The 17,551-nt window shown below is 44.9% G+C and overlaps 1 protein-coding gene across 7 annotated transcripts in view; it reads left to right on the plus strand.

Moving 5' to 3' along the window:
• The window catches only part of kdm7aa (lysine (K)-specific demethylase 7Aa), a 117,733-nt gene that overhangs the window by 16,553 nt on the left and 83,629 nt on the right, over positions 1 to 17,551 (plus strand). For all 7 annotated transcript variants that reach the window (XM_041216197.1, XM_041216201.1, XM_041216202.1 and 4 more), the window contains exons 2-8: positions 2,011 to 2,096; positions 6,705 to 6,822; positions 8,274 to 8,434; positions 9,755 to 9,896; positions 12,565 to 12,751; positions 14,748 to 14,910; positions 15,700 to 15,787. In XM_041216197.1, the coding sequence (XP_041072131.1) occupies positions 2,011 to 2,096; positions 6,705 to 6,822; positions 8,274 to 8,434; positions 9,755 to 9,896; positions 12,565 to 12,751; positions 14,748 to 14,910; positions 15,700 to 15,787 (945 nt within the window). The remainder of the gene's footprint in view (positions 1 to 2,010; positions 2,097 to 6,704; positions 6,823 to 8,273; positions 8,435 to 9,754; positions 9,897 to 12,564; positions 12,752 to 14,747; positions 14,911 to 15,699; positions 15,788 to 17,551) is intronic.

Raw genomic sequence — 17,551 nt, forward strand, 5'->3', positions numbered from 1 at the left:
TTTGTTCCCCTCTCTTGTGAGTCCCCGCTCAGCTTCCCATCCCCCACCTCTTGTTTAAACCCCCACCCCCACAGTACTAGCGAATACCCCTGCAAGGATATTGGTCCCGGTCCTACTGGGGTGCAACCCGTCCAGCTTGTACAGGTCCCATCTTCCCCAGAATTGGTCCCAATGTCTCAGGAATATAAATCCCTCCCTCCTACGCCATCTCTTCAGCCATGCATTCATCTAACCTATTCCTGATCTCGTTAGCATGTGGCACTGGGAGTAATCCTGAGATTACTACCTCTGAGGTCCTGCTTTTTAATTTATTTCCTAGCTCCCTATTTTCTGCTTTCAGAGCCTCATCCCTCTTTTTATCTATGTCGTTGGTACCAATTTGGACCATGACCTCTGACTGTTCACCTTCCCCTTCAGAATGCCTTACAGCCGCTCAGTGGCATCCTTGACCCTGGCACCAGGGCAGCAATATACCATCATGATATCACGTCTGCGGCTGCAGAAACGTCTATCTGTTCCCCTTACAATAGAATCCCCTATCACTATTGCTCTCCCACTCTTTTTCCTCCCCTCCTCTGTGCATCTGAGCCAATTGTTTGCCACTGACTTGACTCTTGCTGCATTCCCCTGAGAAACCATCGCTCCAGCAGTATCCAAAACGGAAAATCTGTTGGAGAGGGAGATGGACCCAGGGGACTCCTGCATTACCTGCCTAGTGCTTTTACTATGCCTGGTGGTCACCCATTCCTTTTTTGCCTGTACACTGTCTGCCTGCAGTGTGACCATCTCACTATACATGCTATCCATGAAGATATCATTCTTGCGGATGTTCTGCAGTGACTTCAAGCACAGTTCCAGCTCTGAAACACTGATTTCGAGTACCTGCAGCTGGAGAGACGTCCTGCACACGTGGTCGCCCTGGGCACTGGAAGTGTCTCTGATTTCCCACGTTGCACAGGAGGAGCATTTCACTTGTCTGCGATGCCCTGCTATGACTTATCGTTAAATTACTCCCTTTACTACTTCTAGCTTAGAGAATATTAAGGACAGAAGAAATACTTACTGGGTCCTACTTACCAAATAGGCTCTTCTTACTGAGGAAAGCTAGGAAATGAAAGGATCACGTCCTGCCCTCTTCATTGAACTCCCTCTCTCACCAAACTCCAACTGAAGCACTCTAATGCAGCCCAAAGTAGCGTTCTAGTACAGACAAAAAGCAGCATTTATGCTTTTATGCTGTCTGAATTTAGCTTCTGAAACCTGTTTAAAGTGGTTTATTTTTATTTACCGTCTATTGAAAATCCTGTTTTGGCTCGTAACTAAGTGTCAAACTGTCTACAAAAGCTGATTACTGCTTCCATATCTAATAAGTAATAGTTATATTGTCGCTCAGTAGTACAGAACTTAAATATTGCTGAAATGAGAGACGTCAGAAATTTTTTAATCTTGTACTCATCAGGACAAACACAAGAAAGGTGAGATGTTTCTGTGGAGAAAACAACAGGCGAATCGTCGTTGACATGCCAGCCAATCAGCACCCTTTTCTCCGACAGTATAAATATTTGTGATTGTTTAAAATTTGCCATTCTTGCGTTTGTCCTGATGAGTGCAAGATGAAAGTCTTAATCATATTTATCTTCAACAATATTCAAATAATAGTGGGAATTGTATTGCTGATTTGTTTTTTTTTGCCCTCTAGCTGAGGGGCACTGAGACCATTTTCACACCCCAGCAGTACCTAGGTGAAATCAGATTGGGAATGAAGTCCAGGGCTTTATACTGCCTTTGTCAACTGCAAAGTCCAGGGGTAGAGGGTGTTAGAATATTCCATGTGTAGAATTGGTGGCCTTTCAAAGCAAAATTTAGTTTTGGTTGTGCTGGTCTATTCACTCCAAATGAAGATTGGGATGGACACAATAGTTCTTGATCCTGCCAAGAATAAACATGCCTGAGCTCCACACCATGTGTAAGGATTGAGTTTAGATCTGCATTTTGTGTTCTGTATTTCAGCTGCGTAAAAGTGGAGGAGCATCAAGCTGTTGACATTGACTTGTACCATTGTCCCAACTGTGCCATTTTACATGGAGCCTCTTTGAGTGAGTATAAATCTGGAAATATTTGCAAGGATGCATCTTACTTTCTTGGAAGTCCTATTGGACTTGATGTTAACTCTGCTTCTTTCTGCACAGATTCCTCCGGACCGGTGTATTTCCAGCACTTTCCAGTTTTTATTTCAGGTTTCCAGTATCTGCAGTACTTTGCTTTTATCTCACTTTGCAGTTTGCCTTTTGAACTTTTTTAGATTGCAGCATGCTGATTTTCATTATTTCAATCCCTCTCCATCCTGACTTTTGTATTTTAAAAAATGGGGAGGTCTTAGCAAGATGGGTTTTTTGGTCCTTCCCAGACACTGCAACCTGAAGCAGGTCACAGTGGAATTAGCCTGACTGCAGGCATATGTGTTGAACCTGGCCAAATTCCTGGGTATTGTGGGCAAGTTAGATATGAATAATGTTTGGAAATGTTAGAAACATACCAGTGAGCTGTCATGTAAACAGGTGGAAGGGACTTTGCAAAGAGGGAAACAAAATGTCCAGGTTAACAGTAAAGGGAGCAGTAGGGCACCTTGGATTTTGAGCAGTGCAACTGTTCCTGGATCTTGTTTGGAATAGGAAGTGATGCTTTTCTTTCAAGTGGGCATGATAACTGATTGGAGTGTTGGAAAGGAGGTGTGGCACAAAGTCACAAAACATGTGAATGCCAGATTCATGTACACCAGGAACTGACAGTATGAGACTCTTGCTGAGGGTTTTTACGGGGAAAAAAATCCAGCATCTCACACTCCATCTTTCCCACCCATGGAACCAGCAATTTTTGGGGCCTGTGACATAAGGAAGGAGCCCTGAGTAGCATATTACCTGGCAGTGGTGTTAAAACTAAAGAATGCCCCTTGACATTATGTATTTGGGGAATGGAGCCGGACAGGTGGCTGAGGTGGTGGTGGGGGAGCACTTTAGTGATAGCAACCACAACATAGTACAATTTAAGCTTGTTATGGACAAAGAAATCGACAAGTTGCAAAAAAATGTTTTGGATTGGGGGAGAGCGGATTTTATTAAAATAAGGCAGGATCTGGCCAAGGTAGACTGGGAACAGCTACTTGTGGGGACACCTACAGAGGAGCAGTGGGGGCGGCGTTCAAAAAGGAACTGGGGAGGGTGCAGGCTCAACATGTTCCCTCTGAGAAGGAGTAACAAGCCCAGAGAACCACGGATGACCAGGGATATTCACGATACGATGAGAAGGGAAAGAGAGGCTTTTAGCAGGTACAAGGAAAACAAATCAGCAGAGGCATTAGTGGAGTACAGTAAGTGTAGGGTGGAGCTTAAGAAAGCAATTAGGAGAGCAAAGAGGGGATATGAAAAAGCTCTGCCTGGTAAAAGTAGGGAAAATCCCAAGATATTCTGTAAGTTTATCAATGGGAAGAGGGTAACCAAGGAAAGAGTAGGGTGCATAAGGGACCAAGGGGGCAATCTATGGGTGGAGCCAGATGACATTGGTAGAGTGTTGAACGAATACTTCTCATCCACCTTCAATGAGGATGAAGGTATCGAACTTGGGGAGAGAGACTGTGAGGGTCTTGAGCAAATTGATACAGGGAGTGACAAGGTATTGGAGGTGTTGGCAGGCTTAAAAGTGGACAAATGTCCAGGTCCAGATGATTTATGTCCCAGACTGCTGAGGGAGGATATCACAGGGGCTCTGACCCAAATTTTTAATTCCTCTTTGGCTACAGGGGAGGTGCCGGAGGACTGGAGAACAGCTAATGTGGTTCTGCTATTTAAGAAGGGTTGTAGAGAGAAGCCAGGGAACTACAGGCCAGTGAGTCTCATCTCAGCAGTAGGGAAACTATTGGAGAAAATTCTGAAGGAGAGAATCTACTCCACTTGGAGAGGCAAGGTTTGATCAGGGATAGTCAGCATGGCTTTGTCAGAGGGAGGTCATGCCTAACAAATTTGATTACATTTTTTGAGGAGGTGACCAGGTGTGTAGATGAGGTTAGTGCAGTTGATGTAGTTTATATGGATTTCAGCAAAGTCTTTGACAAGGTCCCACATGGGCGACTTATAAAGAAGGCAAATACACATGAGATACAAGGTAATTTGATAAGGTGGATTCAAAATTGGCTTAGTTGTCGGAGACAGAGGGTGATGACAGAAGGATGCTTTAGTGACTGGAAGCCAGTGTTCAGTGGTGTACCACAGGGATCTGTGCTGGGTCCCTTATTATTCATCATTTATATAAATAACATAGATGACTATGTGGGGGGTAGGATTAGTAAGTTTGCGGATGACACAAAGATTGGCCGGGTGGTTAACAGTGAGGTTGAGTGTCTTGGGCTACAGGAAAAAAAGACGGGATGGTCAAATGGGCAGAAAAGTAGCAGATGGAATTTAACCCTGAAAAGTGTGAGGTGATACACTTTGGAAGGAGTAATTTGACAAGGAAGTATTCAATGAACGGCATGACACTATGAAGTTCTGAGTAACAAAGGGAGCTTGGCGTGTGTGTCCATAGATCTCTGAAGCCGGAGGGGTATGTTAGTGGGGTGTAAAAGGCATATGGGACTCTTGCCTTTATCAGTCGAGGCATAGATTACAAAAGTAGGGAGATCATGTTGGAGTTGTATGGAACCTTGGTGAAGCCACAGCTAGAGTAATTTGTGCAGTTCTAGCTGCCACATTATAGGAAGGATGTGATTGCACTGGAGGGGGTGCAGAGGAGATTCACCAGGATGTTGTCTGGGATGAAACATTTAAGTTATGAAGCGAGGTTGGATAGACTTGGGTTGTTTTCGTTGGAGCAGGGAAGACTGAGGGGCGACCTGATCAAGGCGTACAAGATTATGAGGGGCATGGACAGGGTGGATAGGGAGCAGTTGTTCCCCTTATTTGAAGGGTCAGTCATGAGAGGACATAAGTTGAAGGTGAGGGGCAGGAGGTTTAGGGGGGATGTGAGGAAAAGCTTTTTTTACCCAGAAGGTGGTGATGGTCTGGAATGCGCTGCTTGGGAGGATGGTGGAGGCGGGTTGCCTCACATCCTTTTAAAAAAAATACCTGGATGAGCACTTGGCACATCATAGCATTCAAGGCTATGGGCCAAGTGTTGGTAAATGGAATTAGGTAGGTAGGTCAGGTGTTTCTCATGTATTGGTGCAGACTCGATGGGCCGAAGGGTCTCTTCTGTACCGTGTGATTCAGAGATTTTGTTGGGATCAGTGACATAATTGCAGATAGATGTACCCCAGTGATTCCTTGCCCTTCATCTCACCCCAGAGTTAATTTTTTGGGGTCAGAATAATAACTAGCTACTTATGGCTCTCATTCAAATAAAAGGTGTAGTAGCTAGAAGTGCCACACGTTCTGCAGCCCACTATGACAGTGGGCATTGGAGTATAAGCTGATGCCTCCAAAATGTGTTTGAATCTTTCTTTGTTGCTTGAAAGCTTCCTCTTCCTTTAGTGCTACATCAACTGTCTCTGCCTCAGCAGAGGATGAGTCACGAGACTCTGTTTCATTTTTGATTTCTGGAGCATGCCACTGATACAATATTCTTGTTCTATAATTTCATTCAGTCACCTGACAGGGGTCATAGTGTGATGATTGATGTGTTGATTTTCATGAGATCCAAGGAAAGTGTTCAGCTTGGGAAAAGGAGGCTTGACCAGAATAATGGAACTGATTGTTAAATTGCCAGTGGGTCTTGTCATTTAACACCCACTTTTTCGACTGAGAAAAGATGGCCTCTCAGAGCAGGTGGTTCTCATTGGAAGAATGTTGCAGGAGGCTGACAAATGCAGATGTCTAGGAGTTAATAGGTGACCGAATAAAGGCACATTTTGCCAATGGGACAAAGTCCCAGCCTTCTATACTGGACAGTGGGGATTCAGCTCCAGTTCCTGGGATGGGTTTATTTAAATAATTGGAACTGATAGCTGCCACATTGTTCAGGTACCATATGATTGGGTTCTATAGCCAAGGAGAAGGTGCTAGGAAAACTGAAAGGTCTGAAGGTGGATAAATCACCTGGACCAGATGGATTACACCCCAGAGTTCAGAAGGAGATAGCTGAAGAGATATTGGAGGCGTTAGTGGTGATCTTTCAGGAATCACTCGAGTCAGGGAGGGTTCCAGAAGACTGGAAAATCACTAATGTAGCCCCCTTGTTTAAGAAGGGAGTGAGGCAAAAGACGGGAAATTACAGGCCGATTAGCCTGACCTCGGTCGTTGGTAAGATTTTAGAGTCCATTATTAAGTATGAGATTTCAGAATACTTGGAAGTGCATGGTAAAATAGGCAAAGTCAACATGGTTTCATCAAGAGGGAGGTCATGCCTGACAAATCTGTTAGAATTCTTTGAGGAGGTAATGAGTAGGTTAGACAAAGGAGACCCATTGGGTGTTTGAAAGAATTAAACTGGGGCTGGGGCTTCTGTTAGGTTGAGTACTTACTGAGTTCTGCAAATGTTGGATTGAGTATTTGTTGAATAATAATGTTGGATTGATGCGTGAGTAAGTTCTATAGTTCAAGTTTGTCTTTGCTTCAGTTGAGCTGATATAAATCCTGCCACTGGCCAGGAATGATGTCTTGTAGACATTTGAGTAGACCTCATTTGCTATTTTTTACTTTGCTCTTGAATAACAGTGAAGAGACGGAACAACTGGCACCGACATGACTACACTGAGACTGCAGATTGTGTTAAACAGATACAGGCAGGGACACCGGTTTTCATCAGGGAGCTCCGAGCACGGCATTTTCCTAGGTATGGGAAACCTTTCATAATTTGATGTTCTAATCATGGTTATAGGGTGTTGGGTAAGGCTTGGCTATCCGTGAATGACTGGCTAAAAATACTTCACCCCAGTATTCCTCTCCAGTGTACCTGGTGACCGTGTCACTGGCATTGCACAAAGGCAGTGATGAACTGGAGATCTGTTGTGTGTGGTCCTTTTTCCTGTGTGCTGTCCAGTGATTTCCAGCATATCCCAAAGCAATGCAACACCATTTGCCTGCAGGGTTAAGCATGGTAATAAAAAGCTATTCTTAGCCTGCTGATTCATTCCCCAGTCATGTGTCTACAAATGTGTTTGCAAGGTTGATCCAAGTGGGGCTCAGACCTGGAGCCATCTTCACATTGATGAACTGATAGGGTCAGGCAACAAGATGATCAAGACCAAAAAACAAGTATCCTCGTGGTTGAAAAGGTACAATTGGATTTTGGGCCTGTAGTTGGCTACTATTCTGTACTGGAGTTGTCAATTTCTGATGTTACTCAACTGGACCCCAAACGTGGGCACACCTCCGTGCAGATCTGGTGTGCACCTGTCAATGTGAAGGGAAGAGCAAAGAAAGGCTTGTGTTTGTCTACCACCTTTCACAACCATTGGACTTCTCAAAGTGCTTTACAGCTGATGAAGTACTTTTAAAGTGTAGTCTTAACGTAGGAAAATCTTACAGGAGGGGAGAGGGAAGGGGAAAAGAATTGGAGGGAAACTGGATAACAATAAGAGGGGTTGAGCCTCATGTTGGAGAGAGAGGGGTTTGACTTTTAGGAATGGATAGTTAGTATAGGTTAGTAAGGGGGGGGGGAATTGTCAAGTGCGACATGAATGGACCAACAAGCAAACTTTGGAATAATTATGTTTTGAAGTGGCAAAGACATGGATAAGAGTTTCAGTAGTTAGACTGAGATAGGTATGGATGGAAGAATGTAGCAGTGACTGGATGTGGGGCCTGAAGCTTAGCTCTGGGACAGATAGAAATCAAGGTTTAGCATGGTTTGGTGTGTAGAAATTAGATCCAAACAATTCTAATTTTCTGTTCATTCTCAATGCAAGAACTTTACTTTAAGCAAGAGATTAATTCAAGTATGGCGGGGATATGATGCAGTTCCAACTCCCAGTCTTTGAACACCATACCATGGCAGACATTTTACTTACTCCCAATCCTCTACCAGTAATATTGTAACAAACCAGTGGGGTGCAGAAGACTGTTCTATATTTATTTCCTTTCAGTCAAAACCTGAGTCGTGCAGTTTCCAAATGGAAGCATGGGTGAAGTTATGATTCACTTGTGTGAGAACATGGGTGTGAATCCATGTGCCTAGTGTCTTTGGTGGAGTATGGTGTTTCCCTGTTGTCCCACCATGAGTAGAGAATGTTTATCTACTGATTCTCATGAGCTCCATAATGTCCATATGTTTGTTTCTAACAGTGCCAGTGAAATCATCATCAAGATGCATGGTGCCCAGCTGACGCACAAGTACCTGGAAAAGCACGGGTTTGAATTTCCCATCATGGTGTCCAAGATAGATGGACTTGGAATTGCTCTCCCACCAAGCACCTTTTCAGTCAGGGATGTGCAAGAGTATGTGGGTAAGAGATGGCTGCACTCAGTATTAACACATGATACAGCCACAAGCAAAGTTCGACAATGCTGCATGTTTGCAGTGTAGCCTCCTGATCCTGGATATTGGAGGGTGGGGGTGGGGAATAGATGGAACATCTCAGAATGTTGCATCCTAAGTGCAGCAGAGGCCAGCCAGTTGCCACCCATAGCCCTGCAAAGTTTTCCCCTTGAAGTATTTATCTAATTTTCTTTTAGAAGTTTTTACTGAATCCACTTCCCCATTCTTTCATTCTAGATCATCAAAACTTGGCCGAAAAAAACCAAAATCTGATATCTCCTCTGGTCCTTTTTCTAATCACCTTAAATTAGTTAGTTTCTTCGTTTACTCTATCATAACTCTTCATAATTTTAAATTAAATCTCCCCTTACCCTTCTCTGCTCTAAGGAGAACAACTACAATTTCTCTAGGCATCCATATAGCTAAAGTCTCTCATCTCTAGTACCATTCTACTTAGACTCCTCAACACCATCACCAAGACTTTTATATCCCTTCTAAAATGTGGTTTCTAGGGTTGAATGCATAACTCCAGCTGAGTTAGAAAGGTTTACTGTAAAATCCTTATTTTTGTACTGTTTATAAAGCCAGCTATTCCAATGCTTTTTTTTTTAATAAGCCTTCTCAATTTGTGCTGCCACCTTCAAATGCATGTGTTCTTGCACCCCTGGATCTCTGTTCCTGCGCCCTCTTTAATCCTTGTGTCCTGTTCCTGAGCTGATTTTCCAACCCCCTCATTCTAATTATCATTGACCATATTTTGGTCTCCTTAATATCTTTCAGGCTTCACCCATCTAATTCTTTTGCAGTTTCTTGCTACACAAACTGTTTCTCATGTCCTACCTTGCACAAAATCCTGCTCACATATCACCCATAACCTTATCAATTTCACAAATTGCCTCCAAGACCTTGCTTACCATTTCTCTTCCAGTCCTACATTGTAATTCACACCTTTTGCTCTTCATATATCTTTCTACACTCTCTCCCCAACTCTGCAATTCTCTAAGTCCCCTCAACCATCTATCCCCTTCCACCTCCTCCAACTCCAGTCAGCCATTTATCCGCTTCTCCTTGGCTGCGGATTCAACTACTGCCCTAATTCACTGGTCAGTGCCTGATCGCTTCCTCCCCAGAATTTCTCGTGAAACCCCATGGAATATTTTGCGGTGTTACATCTATGATGTAGGCTGTTATTTGAGCTGTTTCACGGCTGTAGTTGGTTGAAGGGTTATCCTTGTCTAAATAACATGGCTTCCAGATATATCTGAATATTAATTTTTAATCTCTCAAGGTGGTGAAAAGGTGATCGATGTGATCGATGTGGCTCGGCAAGCTGATTGTAAGATGAAACTGCAGGAGTTTGTAGAATATTACACTGCCCTCCATCGAACAAAAGTATTAAATGTCATTAGCTTGGAATTTTCTGATACGAAGTAAGTTGCTTGTGGCTGGATATTTGGAAATGTAGCTGTATAGTGTTGGCATTTACAATGTAAAGAACCTTTAACAGTTTTTAAACACCTGGCTGTTTTCTGGGCCGACAGATATGCGTGTATTTATCTAGCACCTTCCATGTTCTTGAGGTCATCCCAAAGTGCTTCAGGGCCAATGAAACACTTCTGAAATGCAGACATTTTGTCTTTGGCAAATGGGACAGCCAATTTTCAGACAAGTTCCCACAAGCAGCAGAGAGACGAATGAACATTGAGAACATGAAGATTCAAAAGTGACGGACCTTTATAACCTGTGATTACAACGAAAACCATAGTGTTAGTTTTCTAACATGTACGCTGACAACATCCAGCTCTACCTCATCACCACCTCTCTTGACTCCTTCCACTGTTGCTAATTTATCAGACTGCTTATCTGACATCCAGTGCTGGATGTAGAAATTTCCTCCAATTATATATTGGGAGGACTTTAAGTCCCACTCCAAACTCTGTTCCCTAGCTACTGATTTCATCCCTCTCCCTAGCAACAGTCTGAGATTAAGCTAGTCTGTTCAAAACCTGAGATGAACTCTGACCACATTTGATTGCTTTATTATTCTACACTTGATCATTCCAACGCATTCTTGGCTGGTCTCCCACTTTCTAACTTCTGTAAACCTGCCGTCATCCAAAATTCTGCTGCCCGTACCTTAAGTTGCATCAAGTCCTGATCCCTTCTCTCCTGTATTTGCTGACCCACGTTGTCTCCTGGTCAGGCAACATCTCAATAATATAACATAAGAAATAGGAACAGGACCAGGCCATTCGGCGCCTGAGCCTGCTCCATCATATATTCATGGCTGATCTGATTGTGGCCTTAACTTCTCTTTCTTGACTGTCCCCATTACCCTTAATTTCCTTAGATCAAAGATCTGTCCAACTCAATCTTGAATATATTCAATGACTCAACCTCCACTGTTCTTTGGGGAAGCGAATTCAAAAGACTAATGTCCTTCTGAGAGAAGAAATTCCTCCCCAATTTTGCCTTAAATGGGAGACCCCTTATTTGGAAACTCTGACCCCTAGTTCTAGATTATCCCATGAAGGAAAAACTCTCAGCATCTATCTGTTGAGCTCCCTCAGAATCTTATGTTTCAATAGGTCCACCTCTCATTCTTCTAGACTCCCATGATTATAGACCCAACTTGCTTAGCCTTTCTTCATGTGACAACTCCTTCATCTCTGGAATCAATCTAGTGAACCTTCTCTGAACTGCTTCCAATGCATGTATATTTCTCCTTGGATGAGGAGACCAAAGCTGTATGCAGTACTCCAGATATGGTCTTGCTGCCCTTTACAGTTGATTGAGCAGATTTTAAAATTCCCATCCCTGTTTTGAAATCCCTCCATGGCCTCAGCCCTTCCTATCTGTAATCTCCTCTGGCCCCACAGCCCTTCAAGATATCTGCACTCCTCTAATTCTGGCCTCTTGTGCATCCCCCATTTTAGTCGCTCCATGCCTTCAGCTGTCTAGGCCCCAAACTCTGGAATTTCCCCTGTCACATCTCTACCTCCCTACCTCTCCATCCTCCTTTAAGAATTTCCTTAAAACTACTACTTTGACTAAGCTTTTGGTCATCCTACCTAATATCTCCTTATGTAGCTCAGTGTCATACTTTATTTTATAGTGCTTCTATGATGCTCCTTGGCACGTTTTATTATGTTAAAGCTGATAAATAAATAGAATTTGTTGTGATTGACCCTCCTGCAGGATGCCCAGCCTGCACCGTGTATGACCTGGACGTTAACTGGAACAGGTTGTGAAGGATGGCAGAGGTGGGAAGGATGGAATCCTTACCGCGTTTCTCTGCAGGCTGTGAATATTTTTAACCTCGCAATGTGTCTCTTGTCTCTGCCAGGTTCCCTGCCTGAAGGTTACCTGGAGTGAGGTCCAGTCATTCACCCCAGTGTATGGGTTGTATGGTTGATCTGGTGTTTGGAAGGGGAACTTTTTCCCTTGACCCCACTTGATAATAGTGCTGTGAAGGTACTTGACTTCCTCCCTAAGCTGGTCCAGCCTCTCTTCAGCTGCTGAGTTTCCAGAGGTTCACTCTAAAAGTTGCAAATGAGGTTAAACTGAGGCTGCCAGACTCATTCAAATATTTAAATTGGAAACTGACCTCCTGGGAGCAGCTTGGTTGCCCTCTCATGTCCTGCCCCCAGAAAGCCCCAAGGGATGGGTATGGTCAGGGTTCACATTTTTAAAATCTGAGTCTCCCTGCAACACACACACACACACACACACACACACACACACACACACACACACACACACACACACACACACACACACACACACACACACACACACACACACACACACCACCCCCAGCCCACAACACAACCACCACTGAAAAGCCCTCGAGCTCCAGTCCTGTGGCATTGCAATGCTCACCCCTACTTCGGCCCTTTTCAACCTTGGTTTTGTTTTACCTTTCATTTATATAAGAAACGTTGCGTAAAAACAAAACCTGCCAAGTGTCAAATTTCTGTCCTGCGAGGTGAGGCACTGTTACTGGTTCTACTGATGCTGATCTCAGTTGCACTGTGCTCAGCGATTTTCTATCTGCACCCTGTGTCAAACTGCTGTTTTATTTTGGTTTGTACACAGGATGTCGGACCTGGTGGAAGTTCCTGATGTTGTTCAGAAGCTCTCGTGGGTAGAAAATTACTGGCCAGAGGATTCCTTTTTTCCTAAGCCCTGCGTTCAGAAATACTGCCTGATGGGAATGGAGGATAGTTATACTGACTTTCATATTGACTTCGGAGGAACCTCTGTGTGGTATCATGTACTGTGGGTAAGAAGGTCTCTTGGCAAGCTTGGCTTATTGAGATCCCCTATCCCACTTCCCCAGTTCATCCTGAGAGTTTCAGCACCTTTAGCAAGGGGGCATAGAGAGACAGCACCTTCAGGGTAGGGGGGGAGAGAGAGAGAGACAGACAGTCAAAGTCAGCACCTTCAGTAGTGGGGAGGGGGGAGAGAGAAAGAGAAAATCAGCACTTTTGGAGGAGGGAGGGAGAGAGTCAGGACCTTTGCAGGAGGGGAATGTGCAGTCATGCTATGTTTTACCTTCTACATCTGAGAGTTTATCCTCTTGCAGACTAATCCTCATCAATTTCAGAGAATCTTGCAGCGCTGAGGAATGTCCAGGTGCAAGGAGGACTAGGCTCTGCTCTCTCTCCTTCCTCAGGTAGATGGAGGGCTGGACTCTGCTCTCTCCTTTCTCAGGTAGATGGAGGGCTGGGCTCTGCTCTCTCTCTCCTTCGGGTAGATGGAGGGCTGGGCTCTGCTCTCTCTCCTTCCTCGGGTAGATGGAGGGCTGGGCTTTGCTCTCTCTCTCCTTCCTCAGGTAGATGGAGGGCTGGGCTTTGCTCTCTCTCTCCTTCCTCGGGTAGATGGAGGGCTGGGCTTTGCTCTCGCTTCTTCCTCGGGTAGATGGAGGGCTGGGCTCTGGTCTCCTTCCTCGGGTAGATGGAGGGCTGGGCTCTGCTCTCGCTTCTTCCTCGGGTAGATGGAGGGCTGGGCTCTGCTCTCTCTCTCTCCTTCGGGTAGATGGAGGGTTGGGCTCTGCTCTCTCTCCTTCCTCAGGTAGATGGAGGGCTGGGCTCTGCTCTCGCTTCTTCCTCAGGTAGATGGAGGGCTGGGCTCTGCTCTCTCTCTCCTTCCTCGGGTAGATGGAGGGTTGGGCTCTGCTCTCTCTCCTTCCTCAGGTAGATGGAGGGCTGGGCTCTGCTCTCTCTCTCCTTCCTCGGGTAGATGGAGGGTTGGGCTCTGCTCTCTCTCTCCTTCCTCAGGTAGATGGAAGGCCGGGCTCTGCTCTCTCTCTCTCTCCTTCCTCGGGTAGATGGAGTGCTGGGCTCTGCTCTCTCTCTCCTTCCTCGGGTAGGTGGAGGGCTGGGCTCTTCGCTTTGGGCCTTGCCTTAAATGTTGGCCTCTCCTGTACCCCTGAAACTTGTCCTGCTGTCTAGTTGCAGGCTGGTGACTGCTCTGCCATTCTGACCAGTAGGTGGACTGGTGCCCCTAAGCTGGATATGGTCAGTAAAGCACCTGTCCTTGAAACCAAGGCCAGCGGGTATGTTTTGCATGACAAATGCAGGGCTTGTCAGTGATGCTCCCTTTGCTTGAATGAATAAAACAAAAAACTTGTTCCACTGCCATAACTCACTGGGGTTTAAAATAGATGCAACAGCTGAAAGTTCCCCATTTGCTTCAAAAGTAAGCAAAGTTTTTGAAAATTAAGACTTCTTCCATTGAAGCACAGAAGCTTGTAGTTGGCTACCCAATTGGGAGCAGTTGCCTGGGCCCCAGAGATGGATCATGCAAAACTCAGCTGGAGCCCCTCACTACTTGGAAAAGAGGCTTCTAGCAAAGTCAGCAGATTGGCATGGTTTCCTGGGCCCAGGCAGCTCTCGGTTCTGCTTGCAAGATGATCCACAACATCTTCTCCTGCAGACTATCCATGCCCATATTGAATACCTTCCTCCAGCAAAGTACCAATAGCCATTTCCATCACACTCTTGTCAGTAGAAATCAGATTTCTTAGAAAATCTAGAAAGGTTTGGTGAATCGGTGTTATCAAAAGTAAAAAATTCAACCAAGGGTTATTTGGTTTTGGGGCACTGGTAACGAGTGTAAGTGGCTGTGCGTCGGCATCATGTTCTGGATGGCCGCATGCCACGTTTCAGCAAATAGTGGGCACAGAGAGGATTTAGAGTCTGAGTGATCCTTTTTGACCCAATGACTCAGAGGTTGACACTAAAGTCCCAAATGTTCAATTATTTTCTTCTTTGCAGGGGGAAAAGTTATTTTACTTGATAAAACCAACCAATGCCAATCTTGCACTATATGAAAGTTGGAGTGGTTCTGTCAACCAGAGTGAGACGTTCTTTGGAGACCAGGTGGACAGATGCTACAAGTGTGTACTACAGCAGGGACAAACGCTCTTCATCCCTACAGGTACATAAGAATATAGGGTAGTACAATAGTTATGGCAGCAGGGGCTTTCCATTTTGCCCAGTGCGACATCATGATGACAGCTTTCCTAATCGCCAGGGCAAAACCAACAGTAAAAGGCAGCAGGGCAAAATCTGTCCAACCACTGTTAGTTCACCTTGGATTCAGGGTTCAATTCAGGGTTCAGGTGGAGTGAAGTTTGGGCTCTTCTTTCATTTCGCAGGTGGATGGAAGGCTTTGCTCTCCCTCCCTCCCTCTCTCTCTCTTTCCCCCCCCCCCACCTGTAGGTGGAGGGGATTGGGCAGAGCTCCTTGCAACCCCCCCCCCACCAGCCGAGCTGAAAGCCAGCAGGCACCATGTGATGGCAAATGAGACTTTGGGTACATTACTGAAGACAGGCTGAGGAACAGGTTAGCTATATTGTTGAGTAGAGCCTGCCAAGACTGACTGAGAGATGTACTTGCAAATCATGGATCACAAACCTCTCCACTTATACCTGAGCTTCTCACTCTTAGCTCCTGCCATGAATTCCACCCTTTGTCATTAATTCCACCCCCTCATGATTGTAACAGGTTGCACTAAGTCATGTTTAACTGCTTGACTCTGAGTTTCAAACCCCAAATTCTCTCAACCATCAAGACCACCTATTTCCATTTGACACCCTGTTGTTGTGCATTTCATCCCAGGTTTGTCCTTTTCCCTGTTCTCCGGGCTATATTTTAACCCAGGTTTATTTTCTAAATTCTTTGAATTTGCTGTGTATTTTAATCTGGGTTTGCCCTCTTTCCCTAGGCTGGATTCACGCTGTCCTGACCTCCAAGGATTGCATGGCTTTTGGTGGAAACTTCCTGCACAATCTCAACATTAGCACACAACTCAGGTTAGTGGCCATCCTCAATGCCCTTTTCTGTGCTTGCTGCTTCACTCTCCCACACCCGATACCACGTCAGGTAGACTCTGATTCCCAACTTGCTAGTGTATTTATCAAAATTCCTTATTGATCCTCGTGACCATTGCATTTGGGGTGTTTGAACCAGTTGGATCCCAGAGTTTGAACAGTGGAGCTGAACTTTGCCATGGTTCAACATGTGATGTTGGTTGTGAGACTGACCTTTGATTCAGTGAATTTACACTTGAGCAGAGGTTGGGGCAGCAGCCATTGGTCCATAATCAGGGACAGTGGGGACGTTTTTCTGTGCCCCTTTCCCCTAGCACTGAACAGCCAAAGTTAACTGAAGTACACCTACTTATCTGGGTCAACCTGTGCCCATATTTGATACATCAAGCTACTAATAAGACCCTTGCCCTGACTTGCTGCCCCAGTAGGGTTTGTGCTGCAAGATGGGAGTGAAAAGACCTTGGGGTTGAAAGGTGCATTGTCATTGTCTTGCCTTCATGGATCCATTGGCTTGATCCTATACTCCAGCTGATCTGAGGGAGGTCCGATATTGCTGGAGGAGCCCTGGAAGGAGTTTCAGCACACCTGTTGCATTTTATTACGGCCACCTTGTTATCATTTGAGAGTTTGGTGTCCAATGTGTGTCAGCAGGCATGGTGATGGCCTGCATGATGCAATCCCAACTTCAGTACCAAGCGGCCAATCCTTGTGGAATTTAAGCAGTATGTCATAAATGATCAGCTGTCCTTTTTTACTAACAGGCAGCTTGATGTTCATTCTTGATCATGCACAACTTAGAATTATCAGAAAGCAAAGCATGATTTTCTTTAAAAAATTAAAAAAATAAAGTTCAGGATTGAGATCTTCAGGTTTTAAGTTAAAGGCAAAAGGAACATGAGAGAAGCAGATTTGTTGCTGACATACAGCAGGTTGGAAACAAAAGAACGTGTGACTATGGATACAGGATTCTCAAAGGCTGTATTTTGCTGATGTCTCCCTTGATGTGCTGCTGCAGCAGTGAGAAGTCAGAGGGAGAGAGTCACTTCCCCAGCCACATGAGGAAGAAACCTGCTGTCACAAAGATGGTGTGGCTGGAGGTGGCCCAAGAGGTCAGAAGCCAGAGCATGGTGCTACACTTCTGGTTTTAGTCAGTACTCAGTTTTGCCTCCCAGAGGTCGTGTCTGCCCCTCCACAAGTGCATGTGGAACAATCTTTGCCAGAGACTTCACAGGTTTCAAAACACAGATAGTCAACTAAGAACATCTCAGCAGTAAGAGTATGGATGTGAGCAGCCTGCCTCCAGCTCTGCCGAAACCATAGGGATGCACCACATAGGAGCAGTAAGGAAATGCAAAACTTTGTGGTTCTGCAAGGGATGCACATGAGTGTCTGAGGAAATGTTCAATGAAATCAGAAAATGCTCAGCAGGTCTGGCAGCGTCTGTGGAAAGAGAGGCAGAGTTAATGTTTCAGATTGATGACCTTTCATCAGAACTGAAAATGTTATATTCTTGAGTAGAATCTCTCAAATTTTATTATTTTGAATCACTTTCCTATGTCCATTCTTGGCTGCAGGGCGCCAAGTCATCTTTTAATTTGCTTAATGATGAACTTGAAGACACAAATTGACAAAGAACCTATGGGGATGATGTACAAGGGATAACTTCTTGTTTACAGGTTTGCTTTGTGACAGTAGAATTGGAGGTGGGGAGGGTAGGCAGCATGAAGAGTGGTTGATTCATGTGGT

Source organism: Carcharodon carcharias, chromosome 21, assembly GCF_017639515.1.
Source record: "Carcharodon carcharias isolate sCarCar2 chromosome 21, sCarCar2.pri, whole genome shotgun sequence".
Taxonomy (NCBI): Eukaryota; Metazoa; Chordata; class Chondrichthyes; order Lamniformes; family Lamnidae; genus Carcharodon; species Carcharodon carcharias.